We start from the raw sequence: 19,847 nt of genomic DNA, 5'->3' as shown, positions 1-19,847 counted from the left end.
AATGTGTATATCTGTTTTGTTTCTTTATTTGTAATGTCTTTTACGTGGCGGGTCCCAAATCCAAAACAATAACATGAGATATTGATCTTAAATGTTGCGCGCTTCGTTTTCTCCAAGAAGTTACGCATTGTCGAAACAGCCGGTACCGAACACTATAGCATTTACAAACTGACCGATCAAAATTAAGTTCTTATATGAAAAGAAAACGCAACGATATCCGAAATAATTTTCTAGATCATACTACTTGTTCTTTATTGGCGTAAACACTGCTTACGCGGTTATAGCTAATCTTGATCATTTATACATACATATGTAAATAAAAATATCTATATTTATCCCGATTAATTTAGGTTATTAATTATATTTATTCATAGAGCAGGATCATATCATTGCTAAGATGCTTCCACATCTTTTAATAATTGCAATTGTGTTGTATGAAACATTTTTCCCCGTGCTATTCACCCTCAAACAGGCAATTATATTTATTCCTTGAACAGGGTTTCCACGAACTTCGTAACATTCAGAAAAACGTCTAGTTCTTATAAAATATATTATATGTATATACAGTCAAACCTGGATAAGCGAGAGTTCAAGGGGAGCACAATCTCATTCTCGCTTATAGAGCTTTCTCGCTAACGCGTGTGCGATAAAATAACAAAGTTATTTAGTTCCACGCAATAGAAGAGGCACAATATTGACAAGAAAACAATACAAAAATAATTGTGGAAGTTTTCACGAAAGTTACGAATGAGCTATAAAATATCAGATGTTAAATTTTGTAGTTTGTTTTGCCATTTGTTACTGTATGTGTGTATCTTTTATGTATGTATGTATTCTTATTGTAACTATAGTTCCTTCTGAATAATATACATAAATAAATAAAGCTTGACTGTCGCTTGTAGAGGTATAGATAAGTAGCATTCTCACTTACGGAGGTCCATGAGGGAAAAACGACTCTCTCCTACAGAGGATTCTGTTTCTCGCTAATAAAGGTTTTGTGAGCTTAAAATGACGGGCCCTGGCTCTCACTCTCACTTATAGAGTTTTCTTACTAATCCAGTTCTCACTTACCCAGGTTTGACTGTATTTATAATTTATCAGTGTGACAAGCTGAGTCGATTTAGTGTAAGCCCGAACTAGTTCCCCAGGTTTTGAGATATCGATCTGAAATTTTCAACACGTCCTTTTCTCTTTTGGTCATTAGTCGGAAACGCCGATACCGAATCACTACAGCATATATGTACATATATGTAGCTATCATATAAACTGAACGATAAAATTCTTGTATGGAAAATTTCTGAAGGGTATTACAGCTTCGGTGAAACCGAAGTTAAAGTTTTTTTTCATCTCTCTTGTATTGAATCCAACTGCTGTGCTGTATTGAGAGCAGAGCACAAAGTAAATAAGCGAAGATGTGACAAATGGAGGAAAGCTATTACGGAGGCTGCTATATATATATATATAATACACTAAGTGTTGCCAGGTGCAGTCTGACATTTCCATTGGAAAGTTTGACATTTTTTAGTATAACATCACTCAGAACGTTTTGCCATTTAATCGTGAATTGTTTTATTTACAGGGAATTAAAAAATTCATCTCGGCCAAAAAATGGAATTAACTCGTGAACATTTTCGTGCGATCATTTTTCACAACTTTCGACGTGGATAATCACGACAAGAGTGCATCGATGAACTAAAATGTTTGTATGGCTATGAAGCACCATCCTATAGCACTGTGAAAACTCGTATAACTGTATCACATTAAATGGGATTTAGCGTTCATATCAAAGTTTGCTTTAGATCAAAGAGACGTCTGTCTTAATATTTTTAGTCTATATTATGCTTAGCCATTTCCCTCCGCCTCAATGTACTTTCAAATTGTTAATAAGATCTTTTTCAATAAAACATCAACAAGCCTTATTAATATTTTCTCAAGTGGTAAAAGTGGTGCGCAATTAGCTTGTTATAAAAAATATTATACTCTTGACGATTTTGATAAATTTTGATTTTTTGTTTTCATTGCGCAGCTATCAATCAAGGTAAACAAAATAAAGAGAGGTAACAGGAAATCGAATGCTACATAGTTTTAACAGCTGTTATTATGAAGGTGAAAGGTGTGACTATGACTCATGCGAGTTGAGTGTTCGAAATAATAAACCGTTATCAGTTTTACAAACGCAAAGTTGAAGTGATAACAATTGAAAAAGAGTATGCATATTCCGATGTCTATCAAAAATAATTGTAACAATACATTTCTGTAAATCAGATTAAATATGTATGAAATTATATTTCCGTCATATGATTTTTGTAGAGTAAATTAAATGAAATTAAGGTGGTGATCACACAGTGTGAAATTTTCGAAAAAATTTATTTTTTTGTTGCATTATTGGATGGTATACAGTATAATAAATATTCTCTCAAATTTTGAAATCGAAATTCGAGTTTTCACGGTCACTCCAGCGTTTCTTGTAGAAAGAACAGAGTAGAGAACATAGCAACTCCAATCTTTTAAACGCGTTTTTCTCAGAATGGGGTTTTTCAAAACGGTTCCAACCCTCAAAGGAACAATTTTGAAGACACATATCTATTTCCAATTGGGACACAACATTTTTAACGTCATTCGCTATCGCGCTATGGGAACTTTTATTTTTTGAAATCTTTCTTTTTTTTCCACGAAAAACTTTCGAAAAAAGGACAAAAATCGATAGTTTTTTCCAAACCACTCAAAACTGCATTTTACCGTTACTGTGCCACAAAACAGCTGTTATGATTGCTGCAAAAATTGTCCAGCTCAGTTTGACAATTAGTAGAGTAGCACGTAAATTTGTTGTTTTGTTGTTTAAGTGCAGCGGAGCGTTAGAAGACACATTTGTCAGCAGTGCATGCTCACACAGGTGACATTTTGTCTGCAATTTGCAGCTGTAATGTGCTTTATCAAAGTTGTCATTAAGCTTTATTTGATTGCATTATATTTGCAGTTGTGCGTGTGTTGCCATTTCCGTTACACGCAAAATATCTACGGTACTAATTGCACTTCATGCGTTGAGTGGCAAAAGTTTATAATTGTCTTTCATACTCTGGCGAAGTTGCCGAAGAGTGGCGAAAAGTCGATTAATCATTTTGATGTATGTACATACGTTACAGTTATTTTTTTTGAGTAGACTAGCAGAGCAAGTGCAATGAAACGCGTCACTGCCGATAAAGTACAATACAATGAAGGTAAAGCTAAAAGTCAACAATTTGTTTAGAGATGTGGAGTAGATATTTATTTCATATGTATGTGCGTGTACACTGTCGAGCGAAACTGTGGCATTGCGAAGAATACATCAATTTCAAACTTAGAGAGTAAAAAATACTTAAAGAGTATAACAATTTACTTGCTACATGGAGTGATTTTTATATAAATACTGAATTTTTTATACTCTCGCAACAAAGTTGCTAAGGAGAATATTATAGTTTTGTTCACATAACGGTTGTTTGTAAGTCCTAAAACTAAAAAGAGTCAGATATAGGGTTATATATACCAAAGTGATCAGGGTGACGAGTAGAGTCGAAATCCGGATGTCTGTCTGTCCGTCTCCGTCTGTCCGTCCGTCCGTCCGTGCAAGCTGTAACTTGAGTAAAAGTGAGATATCATGATGAAACTTGGTACACGTATTTCTTGGCTCCATAAGAAGGCTAAGTTCGAAGATGGGTAAAATCAGCCAACTGCCACGCCCACAAAATGGCGGAAACCAAAAACCTATAAAGTGTCATAACTAAGCATAATAAAAATATTAAAGTGAAATTTGGCACAAGGATCGCATTAGGAAGGGGCATATTTGGACGTAATTTTTTTGGAAAAGTGGGCGTGGCCCCGCCCCCTCCTAAGTTTTTTGCACATATCTCGGAAACTACTATAGCTATGTCAACCAAACTCTATAGAGTCCTTTCCTTCAGGCATTTCCATATACAGTTCAAAAATGGAAGAAATCGGATAATAACCACGCCCACCTCCCATACAAAGGTTATGTTGAAAATCACTAAAAGTGCGTTAATCGACTAACAAAAAACGTCAGAAACACTAAATTTTACGGAAGAAATGGCAGAAGGAAGCTGGACCCAGGCTTTTTTTAAAAATTGAAAATGGGCGTGGCGTCGCCCACTTATGGACCAAAAACCATATCTCGGGAACTACTCGACCGATTTCAATGAAATTCGGTATATATTATTTTCTTAACACCCTGATGACATGTACGAAATATGGGTGAAATCGGTTCACAACCTCGCCTTCCAATATAACGCTATTTTGAATTCCATCTGATGCCTTCTCTGTATAATACGAGTACATATGTACATTAGGAACCAATGATGATAGCGGAATAAAACTTTACAAAAATACGGTATTTGAAAAATATATAAATGACGTATAATGAAATCTCGATTATCACTTTATCATGTGAGAGTATAAAATGTTCGGTGACACCCGAACTTAGCCCTTCCTTACTTGTTAGATAATAATTTTATGGTACTGAGGAGCACAGGGATTAACCCAGCATATTTCTTAAAAGCCTAACCCTCTAACATTCAAGAGCAGGTGCTGTACGTATGCTTGACCTCCGTCTGTAGTTTCGACCAAAACAACAATACAGGACTTTCCAGGTTCACTTTGCTTTTAAATATTAGATTTAATTATTACAATTATTCTTGTGAATGTGATACTGATTAAGAAATATAAACCTTTTATTTATGTTTCTACCATCGCGTTCCAATTTTGTCTTTGTTTTAACGCATCCATGAAGGACTGTTTGGAATTGTTTTAAAATATTAAGGGCATTTTTGATACATATTTAAAAACGCACTACAATTTTCGAAAAAAAAATTTCGAGTTACACCTGAACTCCGACTGCGCTAAAAAATGTCTACCACTATGCAATGATGACTGCCTTCTACTAGAAGATTTGTCCATAAAATAACCTATTGCCAGAAAAAATCAATATATGACAAAATGGCAGCGTTTTTAAAAAAAAGTGGAATTTTACGCATCGATCTTCGCCCGCCAAAATTTGATTTTTAGTAAATAACAAAACTGAGATAATTTTGTATCGAGAACTGTGTATGTACAAAACCTGCAGAAAAAATTGGAAAAACTGTTTCGATCATTTGTCTCCGAATAATCACTGCAGCAAATTTGGAAAACGTGCTTTTGAAAAAAAAACGTGTTAAACTATTTGAGCTCTTGAACTCAGCGGTTAAATTTTGGAAGGCTGTATATAAAAAGTTGTTTGAAATAATCATACAAAATTGTAGTATGTTTTTTTAAAGTCATAGACCATCGTAATAATGAAGTCGATTAATTATCAATTTCGAACAAAGTTTCCATCTTTTGAAAAAATCGATTTTTTTTTTGCATATTCTTAAAGATTGGACTTTTAAGAATATATTCCCCAAAGGAATTTTTAAAATTCCTATTATTTACCGACTTATAGCTATTTTAGTGACGCAGCGTGTAACTGCCTGCAGTTAGACTCAAATCTTTAATCGCGTTTTTCTCGAAACTACTATTTTCAACACTTCTGACATGATTTCTCAAGTTCTAATGAACCGATTAACTTGAAATTTGGTGTGGACCTTATTTATATATCTCGCTATGATTGGAACTAGGATTATTAAAAAAATTTGATTTTTACTATTTTTAAATAATTTTGACATTTGCCAAAAAACGGGCAAAAACTTCAAACAGTCGCCATTTACTGAAAACATTTTTTTTTTATTTATCCTAGTTCAGACGATAGCGGCATTTGTACTGATTAATTTTTTTTTTTTCAGATCACCCAAAGTGTTGGAATCGTGTCAGGAAGGGCACACCCTTATTTTCAACCCGCAATTAATCAAATTATCACAAATATTTTTTATTATTTTTTTTTTTGTATTCTTAAAATATCAATAAATATCTGATAAAAAATTGTATAGTAAAAATGTTCTTAGTTTTTTTTTTATTGGACTTTAAAAAATGCCGTTAAATAGCATTTCTAGACTAGAATACCCCCTTAAATATGTAAAAATAAATCGCGGTTTCACAAAATTTATTTTTATAAAGTCCTCAGAACTTAGTCAGACATCGAAAATAGGAAAAAAATTTGTCAAACCACTCCTCTTAATACTTAAATAGATTTTACTTGACATAAGCGCTTAACCCAACCAAATATTACAAAAAGTGAATTAGTGTTATGGAAATATTGAATTCTCTATATTTATGTTTTTTACCCGAAAAACTGATTGTGACTGTTTTAATTTCCCTAAAAAATTCAACTCCCAAGTACTCACCGCTTTCGTTTGCCGCATTCGAGCACCTTTTTGCACACCCAACCTTCATCAGTTTTGACCCAAGCCTCACCGGGTGAACGCCAGTCGCGCGAATAGAACGGCATTACTCGGGATTTAGCTTTCGCAGTTGTTTGAATTACCGTTAGTTTGTGTGGCTGCTGTCACACACCGCTGCAACTGCTGCTGTTGTTGTTGTAGTGGTTCCGCGTTGACCCTTTCAATTAATGCACTTAATTGCTTAGTTACTTTTTTTTAAATCCGTAACAAAACCACAATTTAACTTCAAGTTCTATGAATGCGCTTAATAATAATGTTCGAATTAAAAAAACTGTATTGTTTTCGCTTTGTTGTTGTTGTATTAAAGTTCGTTCGGACGGTTTTACAGTTCCACACGCACGTTTGCTATTTGTAATAATTATTCTGTTTCTTCATTTATGACTGAAAGCAGGAAAATTTTTAATTGCAATCATTGTGCTATTCTCAATTTGAAAATTTCATATATATTTGTATGTGTGTGTGGATGTATGTACATATGTTTCTGTATCTAAAAGAACTGTGGTCACATATGTATACATATACATACATATATTCCAGATTATATACATACATATGTACATACATACATAAGTATATGCACGTTCGTCTAGCTTTTGTTGCGAAATTGCCCTGCCATTTATTGTATAACAGCCGTTGGTGAAGTAAACGAGCGACTTCGTTGTCCCTCCTCCTGCCCGCATTCACCTACTTTTACTTACCCACTCACCAATCATTATCATATTAATCATCGTTTGCGTGGGCAAATGATTTTAATGCAATTCAATGATTCCCCGGTAATTGCCTTTGATTGCTGGTGGGGTGGGGTGTCGTGTAGAACGTGAGCAATGCAGAACATTACAATTTGTGATGGTTTTTAAACAAAAAATTTTATTTTCACTATGAATTGATAGTAAATGCATTTCAATGGTGCATACCGAATATTCGATGGAATGTAAGCTCCAGACCCGATAACTCAAACTCAAATTAAAAACAAGAAAAAACGTTAACTTCGGTTGCACCGAAGCTAAATACCCTTCACAGGTGCATCTCTGTTAGTAACTATGTATGTGTTCCGTTTGTATGGAAGCTATATGCTATAGTTAACCGATCTGAACAATTTCTTCGGAGATTACATTGTTGTCTTAGAAAATAATATGTACCAAATTTCGTGAATATATCTTGTCAAATGTGAAAGTTTTCCATACATGCATTTGATTCCGATCGGTCAGTTTGTATGGCAGCTATGTATGTATATGTTATAGCGGTCCGATATCGGCAGTTCCGACAAATGAGCAGCTTCTTGAACAAAAATTGACGTTTGCAAAATTTCAGAACGATATCTTAAAAACTGAGGGACTAGTTCGTATATATACAGACGGACAGACGGACAAACGGACATGGCTAAATCGACTCAGCTCAACATACTGATCGTTTATATATGTATATACTTTATAGGGTCTCCGACGATTCCTTATGGGTGTTACAAACTTCGTGACAAACTTAATATACCCTCTTCAGGGTATAATAACTGAAATAAGACGCTGCCATTTTATGATTTCATCAATAGTACTATTGAATTTCTTCTAGTTTTGCATAATTCTAAGCAGAAAAATCTTCCACATTGTCAGCCAGTTTTTCTCGGAGGTCTTCTTGGAGATCGGGACAGACAGAATCCAAAAATTTTCAGAATGAATTGCCGCTTATAAAAGTACATTAAATTCTGAAAATGTACAATATTTTTATTTTTCTGACATGCAAGTGGACATAACTTCTTAAAGGAAGAAAACCTGAACTAGTTTTCAAGAAAATCTGAACTTAAGTGTAAAAGCCTTTTATTTCACTACGTAATCTGCGAATGGTTCCAAGGCATTAATGAGTTTCTCAGAAAGGATAACGATGTGATTCAATCTTCATCAGAACGAAACTCGAAATTTCCACACCAACCTCTTCATCCATAAAAGCTTCGGCTAGTTCTTTGATATGAATTCGTTTCTCATTAAGGTTTAAAAGTGGTTTTGAGCTTTCACGTGAAGATGACGAAAGAAGTACCACCAATAATTTTGTATTCCTATTTCAAACGAATCAGGAACTTCAATAATTTAGGTATTACTTCAAGGCATAACATATCATAGAGCTTAAATATTATTCTTAAAGACAGACGTGTTTGAGTTATTGTAACGACTCGATAATATATGTATGTATACCTGACTCCTTCACCTTAATAATAATAAAAACTATTTGGCAGCTTTTTGAGATCCGGTACTGAATATAACTTTGTTAAGTCATTTTTATATCCTGAACAGGGTATATTAAGTTTGCCCCGAAGTTTGTAATACCAACAAGGAAACTTCGGAGATTCCACATATATGTACATACATATGTATGTATATAAATGATCAACGGGCAGAGTTGAGTCGATATTCGCGAAATAGTTTTTGAAATGCTGTTCTAAACTTAGCACACGCCCTTTTCTACACAAGTAGCTGTTCTTTTGGAGGCGCCAATATCGGACAACTATTGGATATTGCTGTCATACAAACTAACCGATCTAAATCAAGTTCTTGTGTGAAAAACCTTTTGCTTGTGAACCTGATTTGGGAACTGAGTGAACTTTTTCTACTCAGAATTGCAGTGTCAAATAAATGTTTATCTTTACAACAACAACAATATTACTGTTTAGGACAGAGATGTACGATCTTTACATATTGATATGATTGAAAACCTATATAAAGATATCAGTTGGAGTTAATTGAGTTCGAGCTGATTTCTTACATTGCTGCTTTAAGCTGATATTAACCATTTCCCTCTATAATACTCCTCAGTATTAATTGTATTGCTTAGAACTGGCTAAAAATAGTTATAATCTGATTTTTTCGCATTACGAGTATTTCATATTTTCAATGAACCGTTAATGCTATATTTCATATTTTGAAGTAACTGTTAATGAGCGCTCAACACATTATATCACAAATTTAAGCTACCATGAGTTTCCTATCGAGTAGATACTTAGTCACTTAAGCCTTAGCTATCCCATAGGTCTTTTCAGGAAAATACAAAATCAAGCCAGTTGAATTGTTAAAATATCTTTTTAAAACAATCCTAACTCTTAATATTGCACTTTTAGACATTTCATACAAATTAGGTATGTATGTACATTGCTAATCAATGCAGTTTATATCGGATAACCATAAACAAGCAAAAAGTTACAGCAAAAAATATATTAATATACATACATACATACATATGCACATAAGTATATATAATATTATACATAAGTATATCCCCAAAATAATAATAATAGCTTTAGTAACCGCTATGAAAACAAAGAACGTTTTTGCTTCAACAACTCTGTGGTCAAATAGGCCGTTGCACAGTCTCGCACAGTCTCGCACATGGTTTACATACATGCAAACATGCATGTGCGCTTTAAAGTATTAATTAATATTCACAAACATTCATACACATGTGGTCGTACGCTGTGGTACACGAAGTTTAATAACACTGTTTGAGAAGGGGAGTAGTGACGGGTATATGCATGAGACTCGTGCTTTTTTCTGGCACTTGACTTGTTGTTATTCTGTTTTGTTGTTATTGGCAATTTCGAAATTGTGTGGTAGACAGCTGATTTCTGCTTTTATGCTTTCTGTATGTTTTCTATTTTGTATGCAATATGCTTTGTTGTTTTTGTATACTTTTGTGATAGACATTTCATGTTTTTTACACATTTTCTGCTTTGCTTTGCACTTTCGCAGCAACAGAGTAGAGTGCATGCAAGGCAATGCAGGCCAGAAAAAAATGAATAGACAAATATGCGCAAATACAGATTTATATATGTAAATATAGACACACATACAAATGTTCAATTTCATTAAAATCAAAAAAAATATATAAATTGTTTTGTTTCTTTAAATTTCTTTTGGCTGTTTGTTTTTGGCAGTTACAAATTCTCTCTGCAAACTCACTCAAAGAAAATAATATACACACACTTACACTTCACTTCATATGTGAATGCTGAGTTTACTACTATTTTGCGCAATTTGCCTTTAGAAAGCTTCTTCCATATGCCTTAAGCAATTGTGTATCGTCCAAAACATATAATTATATGGATTAATCACAGAAACACACAATTTTGGCTTTATTGTATTATTTAAAAAATGTTTCGTTTTTCAATCTTCTGTTTTGTTTATAACTGTGTTTTTGGCAGTACAGCAAAGGGCAAGAACAATTGCGCATCAACAGCAACAAATGCTTTTATGTTTTTTTCACTTTTTTACTACACTTTTATAAGGTTGAAAACAATGTAATTCAGTTTCTTATAGAAATTTCGCTTTTCTTGATCGGCAGTTAAAAATAATGTTCTTCACGAGCCGAGTCACAAAAGTGAACTGAGCACAACGTACAGGAAAAGCCAATGCAGCCATTGCCAGCTCCATTCCATTCAAATTGTCTGTCGAATTGCCTGCGGAAGGGGGAGCAGTTTGGTATTTGGAAAATTGTACAACAACAACAGGGAAGTGCAATTGCGCGTTGCCAGAAAATAGTTAGTGAGCAAGTAATGTTGAAAATAAAATTTTATAAATTATGCTCAATAGTTTGCAAAAATTTATGAATATTAAAGCGTGAAGGAACAAATTAAAAAAAAGTTATGAAAATATTAAACATAAAAAAACTATTACTAAATGGTTAATGCACATCACCCTGTGCCTTGAATTAACCTCAATTTTCTACACAAATGTGCCAAAAACAGCTGTTCAGCTGTGAAAATAAAATGCGATAGACTAGAAGGAATAATTTTCATCTACTGAAAGTAATTTCACAAAGAATTTATAGCAGAACTAAGAACGATAAAATAATCGTAACGTATACAAAAAATAATATGTCAGCCGCTCCTGATGGTAAATTGCCCAATATCAAATTCGATGGTAATGCACCGAAGTTGGATAAAGCGCAACTAGAGTTTATGAAAATCATTGAACAACAAAATTTGGTGCGTGTGGAAAAGTTGCAGCGCATACGTAGAAATAATTTGATTACAGCCGGCATTTTGGGCGCTTCCGTGTTGGGTATATATGCCTACTCAATGCTATCAGTGCAACAAGAAGATTTCCTAGATGATTTTGAGGAACCGAAAAAAGTTTCGAAACAATAAGAACTAGTTACATAAAGTTATATTTAGTTTTAAGACAAGCACACAGCAAGCGAAAGAAAAGTTAGTATTGTTGTGTAATTTAGCATTATCATTGGGAGTTCTACATTTTTTGTTGCAAACAGAGTAAGTTCATTATTGTATTTTATTTACGCTTTTAATATACTTATTTGTACTTTTTTTTAGTTAAATTTAATAAAAATGCCACATGCTGCTGCACGCGTACTCACTGGAGGCGTACGATTACCGCCCATGCCAACCATACGCGATCTGGTAAAACTTTATAAATTGCAGGCCATTAAACATATGAGTCAGAATTTCATTATGGATGAACGTTTAACGGATAAAATTGTAAAGTCTGCCGGTCGTATAGATCCACAAGACACGGTGTTAGAAGTCGGCCCAGGTCCGGGTGGCATAACACGTTCGATTTTACGACGCACGCCTGGCCGTTTGGTGCTTGTGGAAAAGGATGTACGCTTTATGCCAACTTTAGAGTTGTTAAAGGAATGCGCACGCCCACTACATACACAAGTGGACATCTATGAAGGTGATATATTGCGTTTTGACATGGAGAAGCATATACCAATGTCCGAATATCGCTTACATCTGATTGGCAACTTACCTTTTGCTATTTCCACGCGCCTACTTATAAATTGGCTGCAAGATCTGTCGTTGCGACGTGGTGGTTTTCGTCGTCCGGACACAGCTATGACACTCACCTTCCAGAAAGAAGTGGCTGTGCGCATTTGTGCACCACTAGGTCATGATCAGCGTTGTCGCTTATCGATAATGTCGCAAATATGGACTACACCGTATATGAAGTTTGTAATACCAGGCAAAGCCTTTGTGCCGAAACCAGAAGTCGATGTGGGCGTTGTAAAGTTGATACCACTGAAGCAGCCGAAAACCACGCTACCATTCGAACTGGTCGAACGTGTTGTCCGTCACATATTTAATATGCGGCAGAAGTATTGCCGACGTGGTTATAGTACGCTTTTCCCACCCGAAGATCGTGAAGATGTAACGGAAACGCTTTTCGAGTTGGCCGATGTAGATCCAACCGTCAGACCATTCGAGTTGTCTGTGGAGGAGTGTTTGCGTCTGGCAACAGTATATTCGGATTTCAAAGACAAACATCCCGAAGTGGCTCGATATGATTACCGCGCAAGAAAATTACCAATTGATGAATATTTGGATTAATGTTCTGAAAATGTATATGTAGAATGAATTATGAAACTGTTACTTTTTGAAGAAAATGTAATTTCTGTACTTTCGCTTGTTTCGTCAACATAATTTTTATTAAAAATTGTTGTTTTGAATTACTTGTTCATATTTGTATAAATAAAATTAATATTCGAGCTTATGAAATATTGATATAATTTATAAACATGTATTGGACGGCTGCACGAGCTACACATAATTACCACATATAAACGTCATGACATAAAATTTGCACTTGGACGGAATGTTTAATCTACTTTTGTCATTCGTATTAGTATTTCGAGTAGAATTATTGTCAAAATGGCGGTTTTACAATAGCGACGAGGAATTACATATACAATTTATGAGAAAACGAATATGTTCGGTTTGAAATGCTTACATATGTATGTCTTAGGTACTATTTTAGTAAGTTTTGTTATTATCAAAGGCACTTTGGGTGTAAAAATTAATTTTGAGATGGTTGCGTAAGTTATTATACTATAGCTTTCAAATTAGCTTTCTTGCGAAAAGCAAGACTATGCTGAGGGAACCCAATAACGGCAGTGAGTTGTTGGCAGTCGCTTTAGCACCATTACAGCGATGATCCAAGAAGCAGAAGCAGAACGTGACATCATTAAAATAATCACGCTTCACGTCATGTTCTTTTATTGTGTGATTGACGTAGTGTGCCAGACGTATGTCCTTTGCGGCTGGACGGCAACCTTCATATTTATCAGCTGGAATATCGGTACGGAAACTCAACGCACTCAAGCAGTCACGCGTTATTGTCTCTTGTGCTAGAAGACAAAATATGTTTGATTATTGGTTGACGAGTTCGTTTACCTGAATACAAACCTCCACGTTTCTCAATAATTTTAACACATATGTCATTACTCTCAGGACATTGCTCCCCTAGAAAACCTATGCCACGCCAGTTAAATTTCTCCCCACAACCTGGAGTGGCCGATGTGCAGCGGTAGCACCATATTGCTGAAGCTAGTGTTGGAACAAAATATGTTACATTTTTTTGGAGATCTTGTTTTAAATTATTTTCAATAAAGCTTTAAAGTACTTTTTGTTTCTGTTACAAGTCTTTCTATTGCATTAATTGCTCTATGATTAATCATGCAATTCTTAAAATGTGTAAGGTTCAATGTGCGAGTGGAAATTATTAATTCCGTCTTCTCACTCACCTTCACGAATAGCCAATATTGCTACTACACTTAAAATAACTATTTGTTTTTTATACATTTTACATACAACAAATAACCAGAAATTATAAATTTAACTGTAAAATCTTTGAAAAGTTTTGGTATACAATGGTTTTGGTAAACAAATATGTTAAACAATTCGGAATTGATTTGACAACGCCCAGCAGTCACTTGACAACCACAAGTGTCACCCACCACCCTTGCCACCTTGCTGGTATTTCTAATACGCCACGGCGAAAAAAGTGCAAAGCGAATTCATAGAAAGGATCACTAAAACTTGAAGCATTAGAGTATTTAAGATGAATATAAAGAAATACAAATATTGATTTTATTATATTTAGTCCACAGATATTACACTTTACTTCTAGTTTGATTTATTTTTCAACATTTCACTAAAAAGACTTGAGCCGAACAAACGCTGTGTCAATGTGAGTTAAAATTTTAACAATAATCTCTTTGCGGATTATCATATGGCAAGGTCATGATAATGTGTAATGTCAGCATTGACATATCTCGATGTACTAGCAAAAGAAACAGAAATTTTCCAAAATTTTCATTAAGTGATTTCAGATTTCACAAACGTATTTTATTTACTACGCTTAAAGAAAATACCAAAAATGGACACCAATGTCATTATTCGTGCGCTGATTAACGATATGATAGCGTTGCCTCAGCGTAATAATATAAACATCAATTTAGAACACATTACAATGTTGGAAGCGGGAAATACTACAAGAAATAGTTCAAACGTTCGTCGGGGACAAACAGCTAGGAAGTCTGTCGTGATTCCACGACGTCAACATCGCGCTCTGGGCTTGCACACATTACCAAGAACTGCGGTTTCATACCACGTCGCAACGACAATACATCGTGTTTGGAAGCGTTACGTGCGTGAAGCGCTGGGTATAGAACCAGGCGATGTTCTACCCACGGTATATGAGAGAGGTCACGATCCCATTTGCCAAGCGTTGATGAAACTTGATCTGCATGGTGCTAAAATAAAAGTACAAGAATCGAAATGCGAAACCTTGGTGGGATTGATTGGTGTTGTGGTGTTGGAAACGAAAAATATATTCAAAATAGTAAGCACAGATGATCGTTTAAGATCAATACCGAAGCAAGACAGCGTTTTTTGCATTACCATTGGAAACATAGAAGTTGTCGCTTATGGTAAACAACTATTGACACGTAGCGCAGAGCGCAGCGTCAAAAAGATAAAGGCCATCCTTGATCTTTCTAGTGTCGACTAAGAAGCGTTTTTACTAAAAGTTATTAAACAATTGTCGAAAGGCGGTCAAATAAACTGATAGTACAAAATACAAAAAAATATATAAAGTAATGCTTAAATGAGATCATAATTTGACAATTGGCTATGTAGTCAATATTAGATTAGGTTACACTAATTTGTATACCTCTTTATAACATTTTTATGCAAAGTCTTGCTTAATATTCCTAACTTTTTTTTGCAATTAATGCAAATATTTACTATATTACTTTAGAATTAACTTTTTCACAAATATTACATATTATTAATTACATTACTAACCATGCTTATCTACTTTCAATAATAAAATCAAAACCGAACAAAAAAATGGGATTTTTGTAATTATTGTTCTTATAGGTTTTAAAAATACTCTGTAACTGATCAAACTGAGTTCGTTACCTTTTCATGCCTCTTTAATCCGTTGGTACAATCGCGAATACTGCGCGCTACCCTGGAAGCATCAAATACATACATATGTATGTTAACAGGTGGCACAGCGTGTTCGGCTTTCAAATTCGAGTCCTCATTACAATTCAAGAAATGAGTTGTGCCTTGCATAAATTATTTCATTGACCATTAGTGACGACGTGCCAGAAGTCAGATGCACCTACAACCGATGACTCGGGGAAATTAATGAGCGCGTGAAGATACGTATACCGCGCATGGGCCCGTACATATGTACATATATTTTAACATATAGCGTCTTCGATGTTTCCTTTTGTGCTACAGACTTCGTGATAAATTTAATATACATACATATGTATCTTGTAAGGGGTATAAACACAGCGAACAATCATAGTTTAAAAAATCTCGTAGGGAAAAGTCTTACTGCTGCAAAAAACTTTGAACAATTCAAATTGATGATAAGTGGACAATTTGTGAATTGGACGAGCGTTTCAAGCGTCTGTGGTTTCATTCTGAAAAGAGCGCTTAGAAACAGAACATATGTAGTAAACATTGAAAAAATTCTTAGAGCAAAGCAAAGTCACAAGAACGATACAATTATATAAGATCGCGTCGATAGCCCAAAAACAACAATTTGACAAAAATAATTGAATTCATAATGTCAAAATGAGCCATTTTCTTTTGCATTGTTTGGTTTTTATGATTCAAAAATAAATTTTTCAAAAATTTCAACTAATGAAAATGTGTTTTTTGACTGATTTAAATAAATATGATTATATATATTTTATATAATTTATGATATAAATTACGCAAAATCATCAAAATGTAAAAAGAAAACCATGAGAAAGACAAAAAAAACAACTATGGATACAATAACACGCACATGCTAGTGTATTTTCAGAAAATGTAGGTTCCTCTTAAACTTTGTAATCCCAATATTGATAGAAATACAGACCTTGACCAAATCAAGAATCGGCATAATCGTTTTCCAATTGCCTTCTAGTTCTGAATTTCAAAATCGGAGAAAGTACTGAGACGATCGAGAATATAATGAGAACCAGCACATCAGCACTCCTCTGCGAACAACGACGCTGCTTCTCCTACGAGTTGCTAGCAATAGAAATTGCAGTGTCTGAACGCTGCTTTACCATACATACAGAATGATAAAGAAAGAGATTACGAAATGCGCATGTTTGCTTTCAGTCAGCTGTTTTTTGCTTACGTCACGGTAGACTTATTATTCGCCCGCGAAATGTGAAACTATATATTTTTAAAATGCGTTGCGTAGTGTACGGTTGTAATAATAACAATGGCAAAAAAAGTGCTACGAAGTGGAGATTTTTTCATTTCCCTAAGGATAAGGCCGCAGTAAAACAATGGATTAATTTTTGTCGTCGGACGGACAAAATTAACGTTAAAAATGCGTGCATTTGTGAAATGCACTTCGCGCCAGAAGCCTTCGAAAGAAATTTGCAGTTTGAAATGGGTAATTATAGCATTTTGATTGCAATAATTTACTTTTATAACCAAACACTCTTGCAGGTTTAAGTTCGCGGAATCCAACGAAGTTGCTACCTAACGCTTTTCCCACGTTAACCATTGCTCCTGCAGAGGCTAATGAACGGCAGAAAAGGATGGAGTCTCGTTCCAAAAAAGAGATGTTGGCAGAAATCTTGAAGAATACCGCCCCTGTTGAAGTAATTCAAGAAGACGAAGTTGGAGAGGCACCTCAAACTGCAGAAGAGGAGGTTATCGATGAGAAAGACGAGAAAATACTGCACTTGGAAACAGAAATGTCAGTCCTAATTGATATTGATGAAGTATCTTTTACTTACATAAGTATGTGTATTTCTTATTCTTTTTAGACAAAGGCTGAATAGTGTTGTTAGTACATTGAATAAATGCAAAAACGAGCAGTTAGAAGAAATTAAACGCCTTAAGATTTCCATTAAAACCGCGGAATTCCATAGAAATAATTTGGAGCAAAAACTTAGCAGCATTTTCACCAACGGCCAGGTAAGTGCCCAAACTCTAAAAAGTATGTTGCAAAATACATATATGTACTAAAGTTTATTACACATACATATGTGCATAGATTGAAAAATTAAGAGACGGAAACAAACGACGCAATTGGAAAGAAGAAGACATAGCTATGTCGATCACGCTATATTCAACGAGCCCGAAAGCGTACAAACTCTTAAGAAGAAACAACTTTCCTCTACCAGGTGTGCGCACTCTGCAATGGTGGTCAAAGAAAATTGGAATAGCTCCAGGTGTCAAAATAAATAATGTCAAAATAGAAAATTAAATAATACAATGAAAATGCAATCAAATGAATATGTAGGTAAATGTTCACTTTAAAATATCACTTATGTATATTGATATCTTTTATTAAAATCACTTAATTTGATGTTAACATTTGATGAAATCAGCTGATTGGACGTTCGTCAACCGTGACGTAGATGCGCAGAACCTAGAAAATTTGAACTCATCTTTGCGCAATCTTTGTTTCTATCATTTTTGATCCTATACCATGTTTTCCTGGTTTCACTGGAATAAAAGTATTAACGAAAATATTAAATTCGTGAGTTACATAGTATTTATGTATGTATGTATATACCAAATTTAATACTGTTTTTAGACTTAAGAGAAATAAGACGATCCAAAATTTTAAAATATAATGAAGCTTTTAATTTACTTTCAAGTTTAGTGGACCACTGCAGTGTCTTCCAAGCGTAGATCACAGCAAAAGTGGGAAGCCTTCTTGTTCTGATATATATTTTCATATTTACAGATATTTCATATATACAGATAGTTAGTTGGCTTTGAGACCACTAAAGTCTCCAGGGATCTTGTCTAAGATAGTGAAGGAATGCCTTGATTTCTTGGTGGACCTGACATCCTACTGCACGATCAATCTGCAATGGGTTCTAAGACATAGTCATATCACTGGGAACTGTGAAGAAGATGAACTAGCCAAAACATACACCACCCTACAGTTGGACTCTGGAATATTTAATCGCCAAATATGTTATAAATATACAAGTATTATAGTTAAGTCACGGTGGAAACAATCCCTGACTTACTCAACAAGCAAGCAAGCGTGGCAGGAATGGAACATAGGCCGCACATGCCGACTATGTAAGTTTAAAAGGAATGATATAATAATTCTAGTAGGAGTGCTAACACGTTACAGTCAAATTGACAGACATGTCAGCATACTAGGAGACCTTTGTACATCTTCTATGTGACGATAACGTTCTAACGTTGGCTTCTCGATAACGTCTCGGAGGTTGCTCATTTAAAACTTTTTGTATTGATGAACTTTATCAGAAGTACAACTTTAGTCTCGGTGATATCACAAGGGGCCTCCTAAAGGCCTAGGAGCATCATAAGACAACTAATCTACCTAACCTAATTTAAGAGAATAACAATCAGAACGCTTTCATCAAGTTGTTCGCATTTTGGAGGAGCGTTACCAGGGCCTTTGGAATACAAATATGATGGCAGATTGCTGCTGCAGCATTCAAAACAAGACAACATGTCTGTATTTGACAGTATGTCCAAAATATAGCTAATTTGTGCGATATCTAAATGGAATTAAGGGGTAATTTTCCTGATGATGTGTCTAAACCAATTAAATATAATTATTTCCGTCATTCTGATCTAATACCGATTAGTTATCTATGCTGAAGTTGCATTCTAAAACGATTCGGTAGCTTTAAGTCAAGTTGAGTTGAACATAGCAAATGGGTTATTGTTGTTGTTGTAGCGGCAGAATTCTGCTTTGTTGACAGTCCTTGACCGGATAAAGAATCCGGGTCCGTTCCAATTACGTAGACCCGACTATCGTACGGAACGGAAAGCAAATGGGTCATAAAAATGGGTTCCACATTCTGCTAAATTTTATTTAAAATCAATTATTGTTATTTAAAACCTGTCTTTGGATCTAATTGATGAGACACTGAGAGTTACTAGTATGTGGAAGTTATGTTGGAATCTTTTAATTACTTCAATAGTAACTGCAACACTTCATATCCACATCAACATTTGGGTTCCACAAACTAAAACGCTCGTGCAATGTTAGTAATTTATAAAACTCATACATACAAGTATTATTCACGCACTAAAGATTAGTAGAAGCTATATTGGAATCCACACCGTCCCCTAAGTTATATTTTTTTTCAAGTTGTGCGACGTTAGCCTTATATCTAACGGTAGTGAATGCACTCTCGTGCTCCTTTTTTCGCTCCAATTGCTTAGCTTTAGCGTTTAAC

At 34.7% G+C, this 19,847-nt stretch overlaps 6 protein-coding genes across 10 annotated transcripts in view; 4 read left to right on the top strand and 2 right to left on the bottom strand.

Annotated features, from left to right (window-relative positions):
* The window catches only part of LOC120777967 (F-box only protein 32), a 56,577-nt gene extending 45,849 nt beyond the window's left edge, over positions 1–10,728 (bottom strand). The window contains exons 1-2 of one of the 3 annotated variants that reach the window (XM_040109587.1): positions 10,304–10,728; positions 6,306–6,743 (exon numbers count right to left, since the gene is read on the bottom strand). In XM_040109587.1, coding sequence (XP_039965521.1) covers positions 6,306–6,409 — 104 coding nt within the window. In that variant the 5' untranslated portion in view covers positions 6,410–6,743; positions 10,304–10,728. The remainder of the gene's footprint in view (positions 1–6,305; positions 6,744–10,303) is intronic. The other 2 variants (XM_040109589.1, XM_040109586.1) reach the window with 2 other exon arrangements.
* Positions 10,729–11,092: 364 nt separating this feature from the next.
* Positions 11,093–11,613, top strand: LOC120777736 (cytochrome c oxidase assembly factor 3, mitochondrial). Its single transcript, XM_040109227.1, has one exon. The coding sequence runs from the start codon at positions 11,218–11,220 to the stop codon at positions 11,488–11,490; it is 273 nt and encodes a 90-aa protein (XP_039965161.1). The 5' UTR covers positions 11,093–11,217; the 3' UTR covers positions 11,491–11,613.
* On the top strand, positions 11,524–12,809 carry LOC120777734 (dimethyladenosine transferase 1, mitochondrial). The gene is made up of 2 exons (XM_040109224.1): positions 11,524–11,613; positions 11,674–12,809. Exon 2 carries the CDS (start codon positions 11,689–11,691, stop codon positions 12,688–12,690), a length of 1,002 nt encoding a protein of 333 aa, XP_039965158.1. The 5' UTR covers positions 11,524–11,613; positions 11,674–11,688; the 3' UTR covers positions 12,691–12,809.
* A 44-nt stretch (positions 12,810–12,853) lies between these two features.
* LOC120777735 lies at positions 12,854–14,054 on the bottom strand. The gene is made up of 3 exons (XM_040109226.1): positions 13,884–14,054; positions 13,546–13,686; positions 12,854–13,487 (listed from the first exon to the last, which is right to left on the bottom strand). Exons 1-3 carry the CDS (start codon positions 13,939–13,941, stop codon positions 13,198–13,200), a joined length of 489 nt encoding a protein of 162 aa, XP_039965160.1. The 5' UTR covers positions 13,942–14,054; the 3' UTR covers positions 12,854–13,197.
* A 380-nt stretch (positions 14,055–14,434) lies between these two features.
* LOC120777309 (ribonuclease P protein subunit p29) lies at positions 14,435–15,228 on the top strand. The gene has a single exon (XM_040108548.1). The coding sequence runs from the start codon at positions 14,519–14,521 to the stop codon at positions 15,149–15,151; it is 633 nt and encodes a 210-aa protein (XP_039964482.1). The 5' UTR covers positions 14,435–14,518; the 3' UTR covers positions 15,152–15,228.
* Positions 15,229–16,810: 1,582 nt separating this feature from the next.
* LOC120777598 lies at positions 16,811–19,149 on the top strand. 3 transcript variants are annotated; one of them, XR_005705519.1, is made up of 6 exons: positions 16,811–17,056; positions 17,113–17,365; positions 17,436–17,586; positions 17,666–17,914; positions 18,003–18,154; positions 18,365–19,149. XR_005705519.1 is itself a non-coding variant. In XM_040109034.1 (5 exons), the coding sequence occupies exons 1-4, from the start codon at positions 16,846–16,848 to the stop codon at positions 17,876–17,878; spliced, it is 828 nt and encodes a 275-aa protein (XP_039964968.1). In that variant the 5' UTR covers positions 16,811–16,845; the 3' UTR covers positions 17,879–17,914; positions 18,003–18,333. The 3 variants fall into 3 exon arrangements, 2 of the variants coding, with proteins under 2 accessions (XP_039964968.1, XP_039964969.1); XM_040109034.1 differs by lacking the exon at positions 18,365–19,149 and having other exon boundaries at positions 18,003–18,333; XM_040109035.1 differs by lacking the exon at positions 18,365–19,149 and having other exon boundaries at positions 17,666–17,910; positions 18,003–18,332.
* Positions 19,150–19,847: the final 698 nt, after the last annotated feature.

Source organism: Bactrocera tryoni, chromosome 5 (assembly GCF_016617805.1).
Source record: "Bactrocera tryoni isolate S06 chromosome 5, CSIRO_BtryS06_freeze2, whole genome shotgun sequence".
Taxonomy (NCBI): Eukaryota; Metazoa; Arthropoda; class Insecta; order Diptera; family Tephritidae; genus Bactrocera; species Bactrocera tryoni.
Note: the sequence above shows the minus strand (reverse complement) of the source record. Positions and strands in the feature narration are given on the sequence as shown.

Coding starts and splice junctions, on each gene's coding strand:
- LOC120777309 (XM_040108548.1), top strand. CDS start 14,519: ATGGACACCAATGTCATTATTCGTGCGCTGATTAACGATATGATAGCG.
- LOC120777736 (XM_040109227.1), top strand. CDS start 11,218: ATGTCAGCCGCTCCTGATGGTAAATTGCCCAATATCAAATTCGATGGT.
- LOC120777598 (XM_040109034.1), top strand. CDS start 16,846: ATGCGTTGCGTAGTGTACGGTTGTAATAATAACAATGGCAAAAAAAGT. Junction 17,057..17,112: donor AAATTTGCAGTTTGAAATGG/GTAATTATAGCA, acceptor ACACTCTTGCAG/GTTTAAGTTCGCGGAATCCA. Junction 17,366..17,435: donor CTGCACTTGGAAACAGAAAT/GTCAGTCCTAAT, acceptor TATTCTTTTTAG/ACAAAGGCTGAATAGTGTTG.
- LOC120777734 (XM_040109224.1), top strand. CDS start 11,689: ATGCCACATGCTGCTGCACGCGTACTCACTGGAGGCGTACGATTACCG.
- LOC120777735 (XM_040109226.1), bottom strand. CDS start 13,941: ATGTATAAAAAACAAATAGTTATTTTAAGTGTAGTAGCAATATTGGCT. Junction 13,687..13,883: donor AATATTGGCTATTCGTGAAG/GTGAGTGAGAAG, acceptor TTCCAACACTAG/CTTCAGCAATATGGTGCTAC. Junction 13,488..13,545: donor AATTATTGAGAAACGTGGAG/GTTTGTATTCAG, acceptor TTTGTCTTCTAG/CACAAGAGACAATAACGCGT.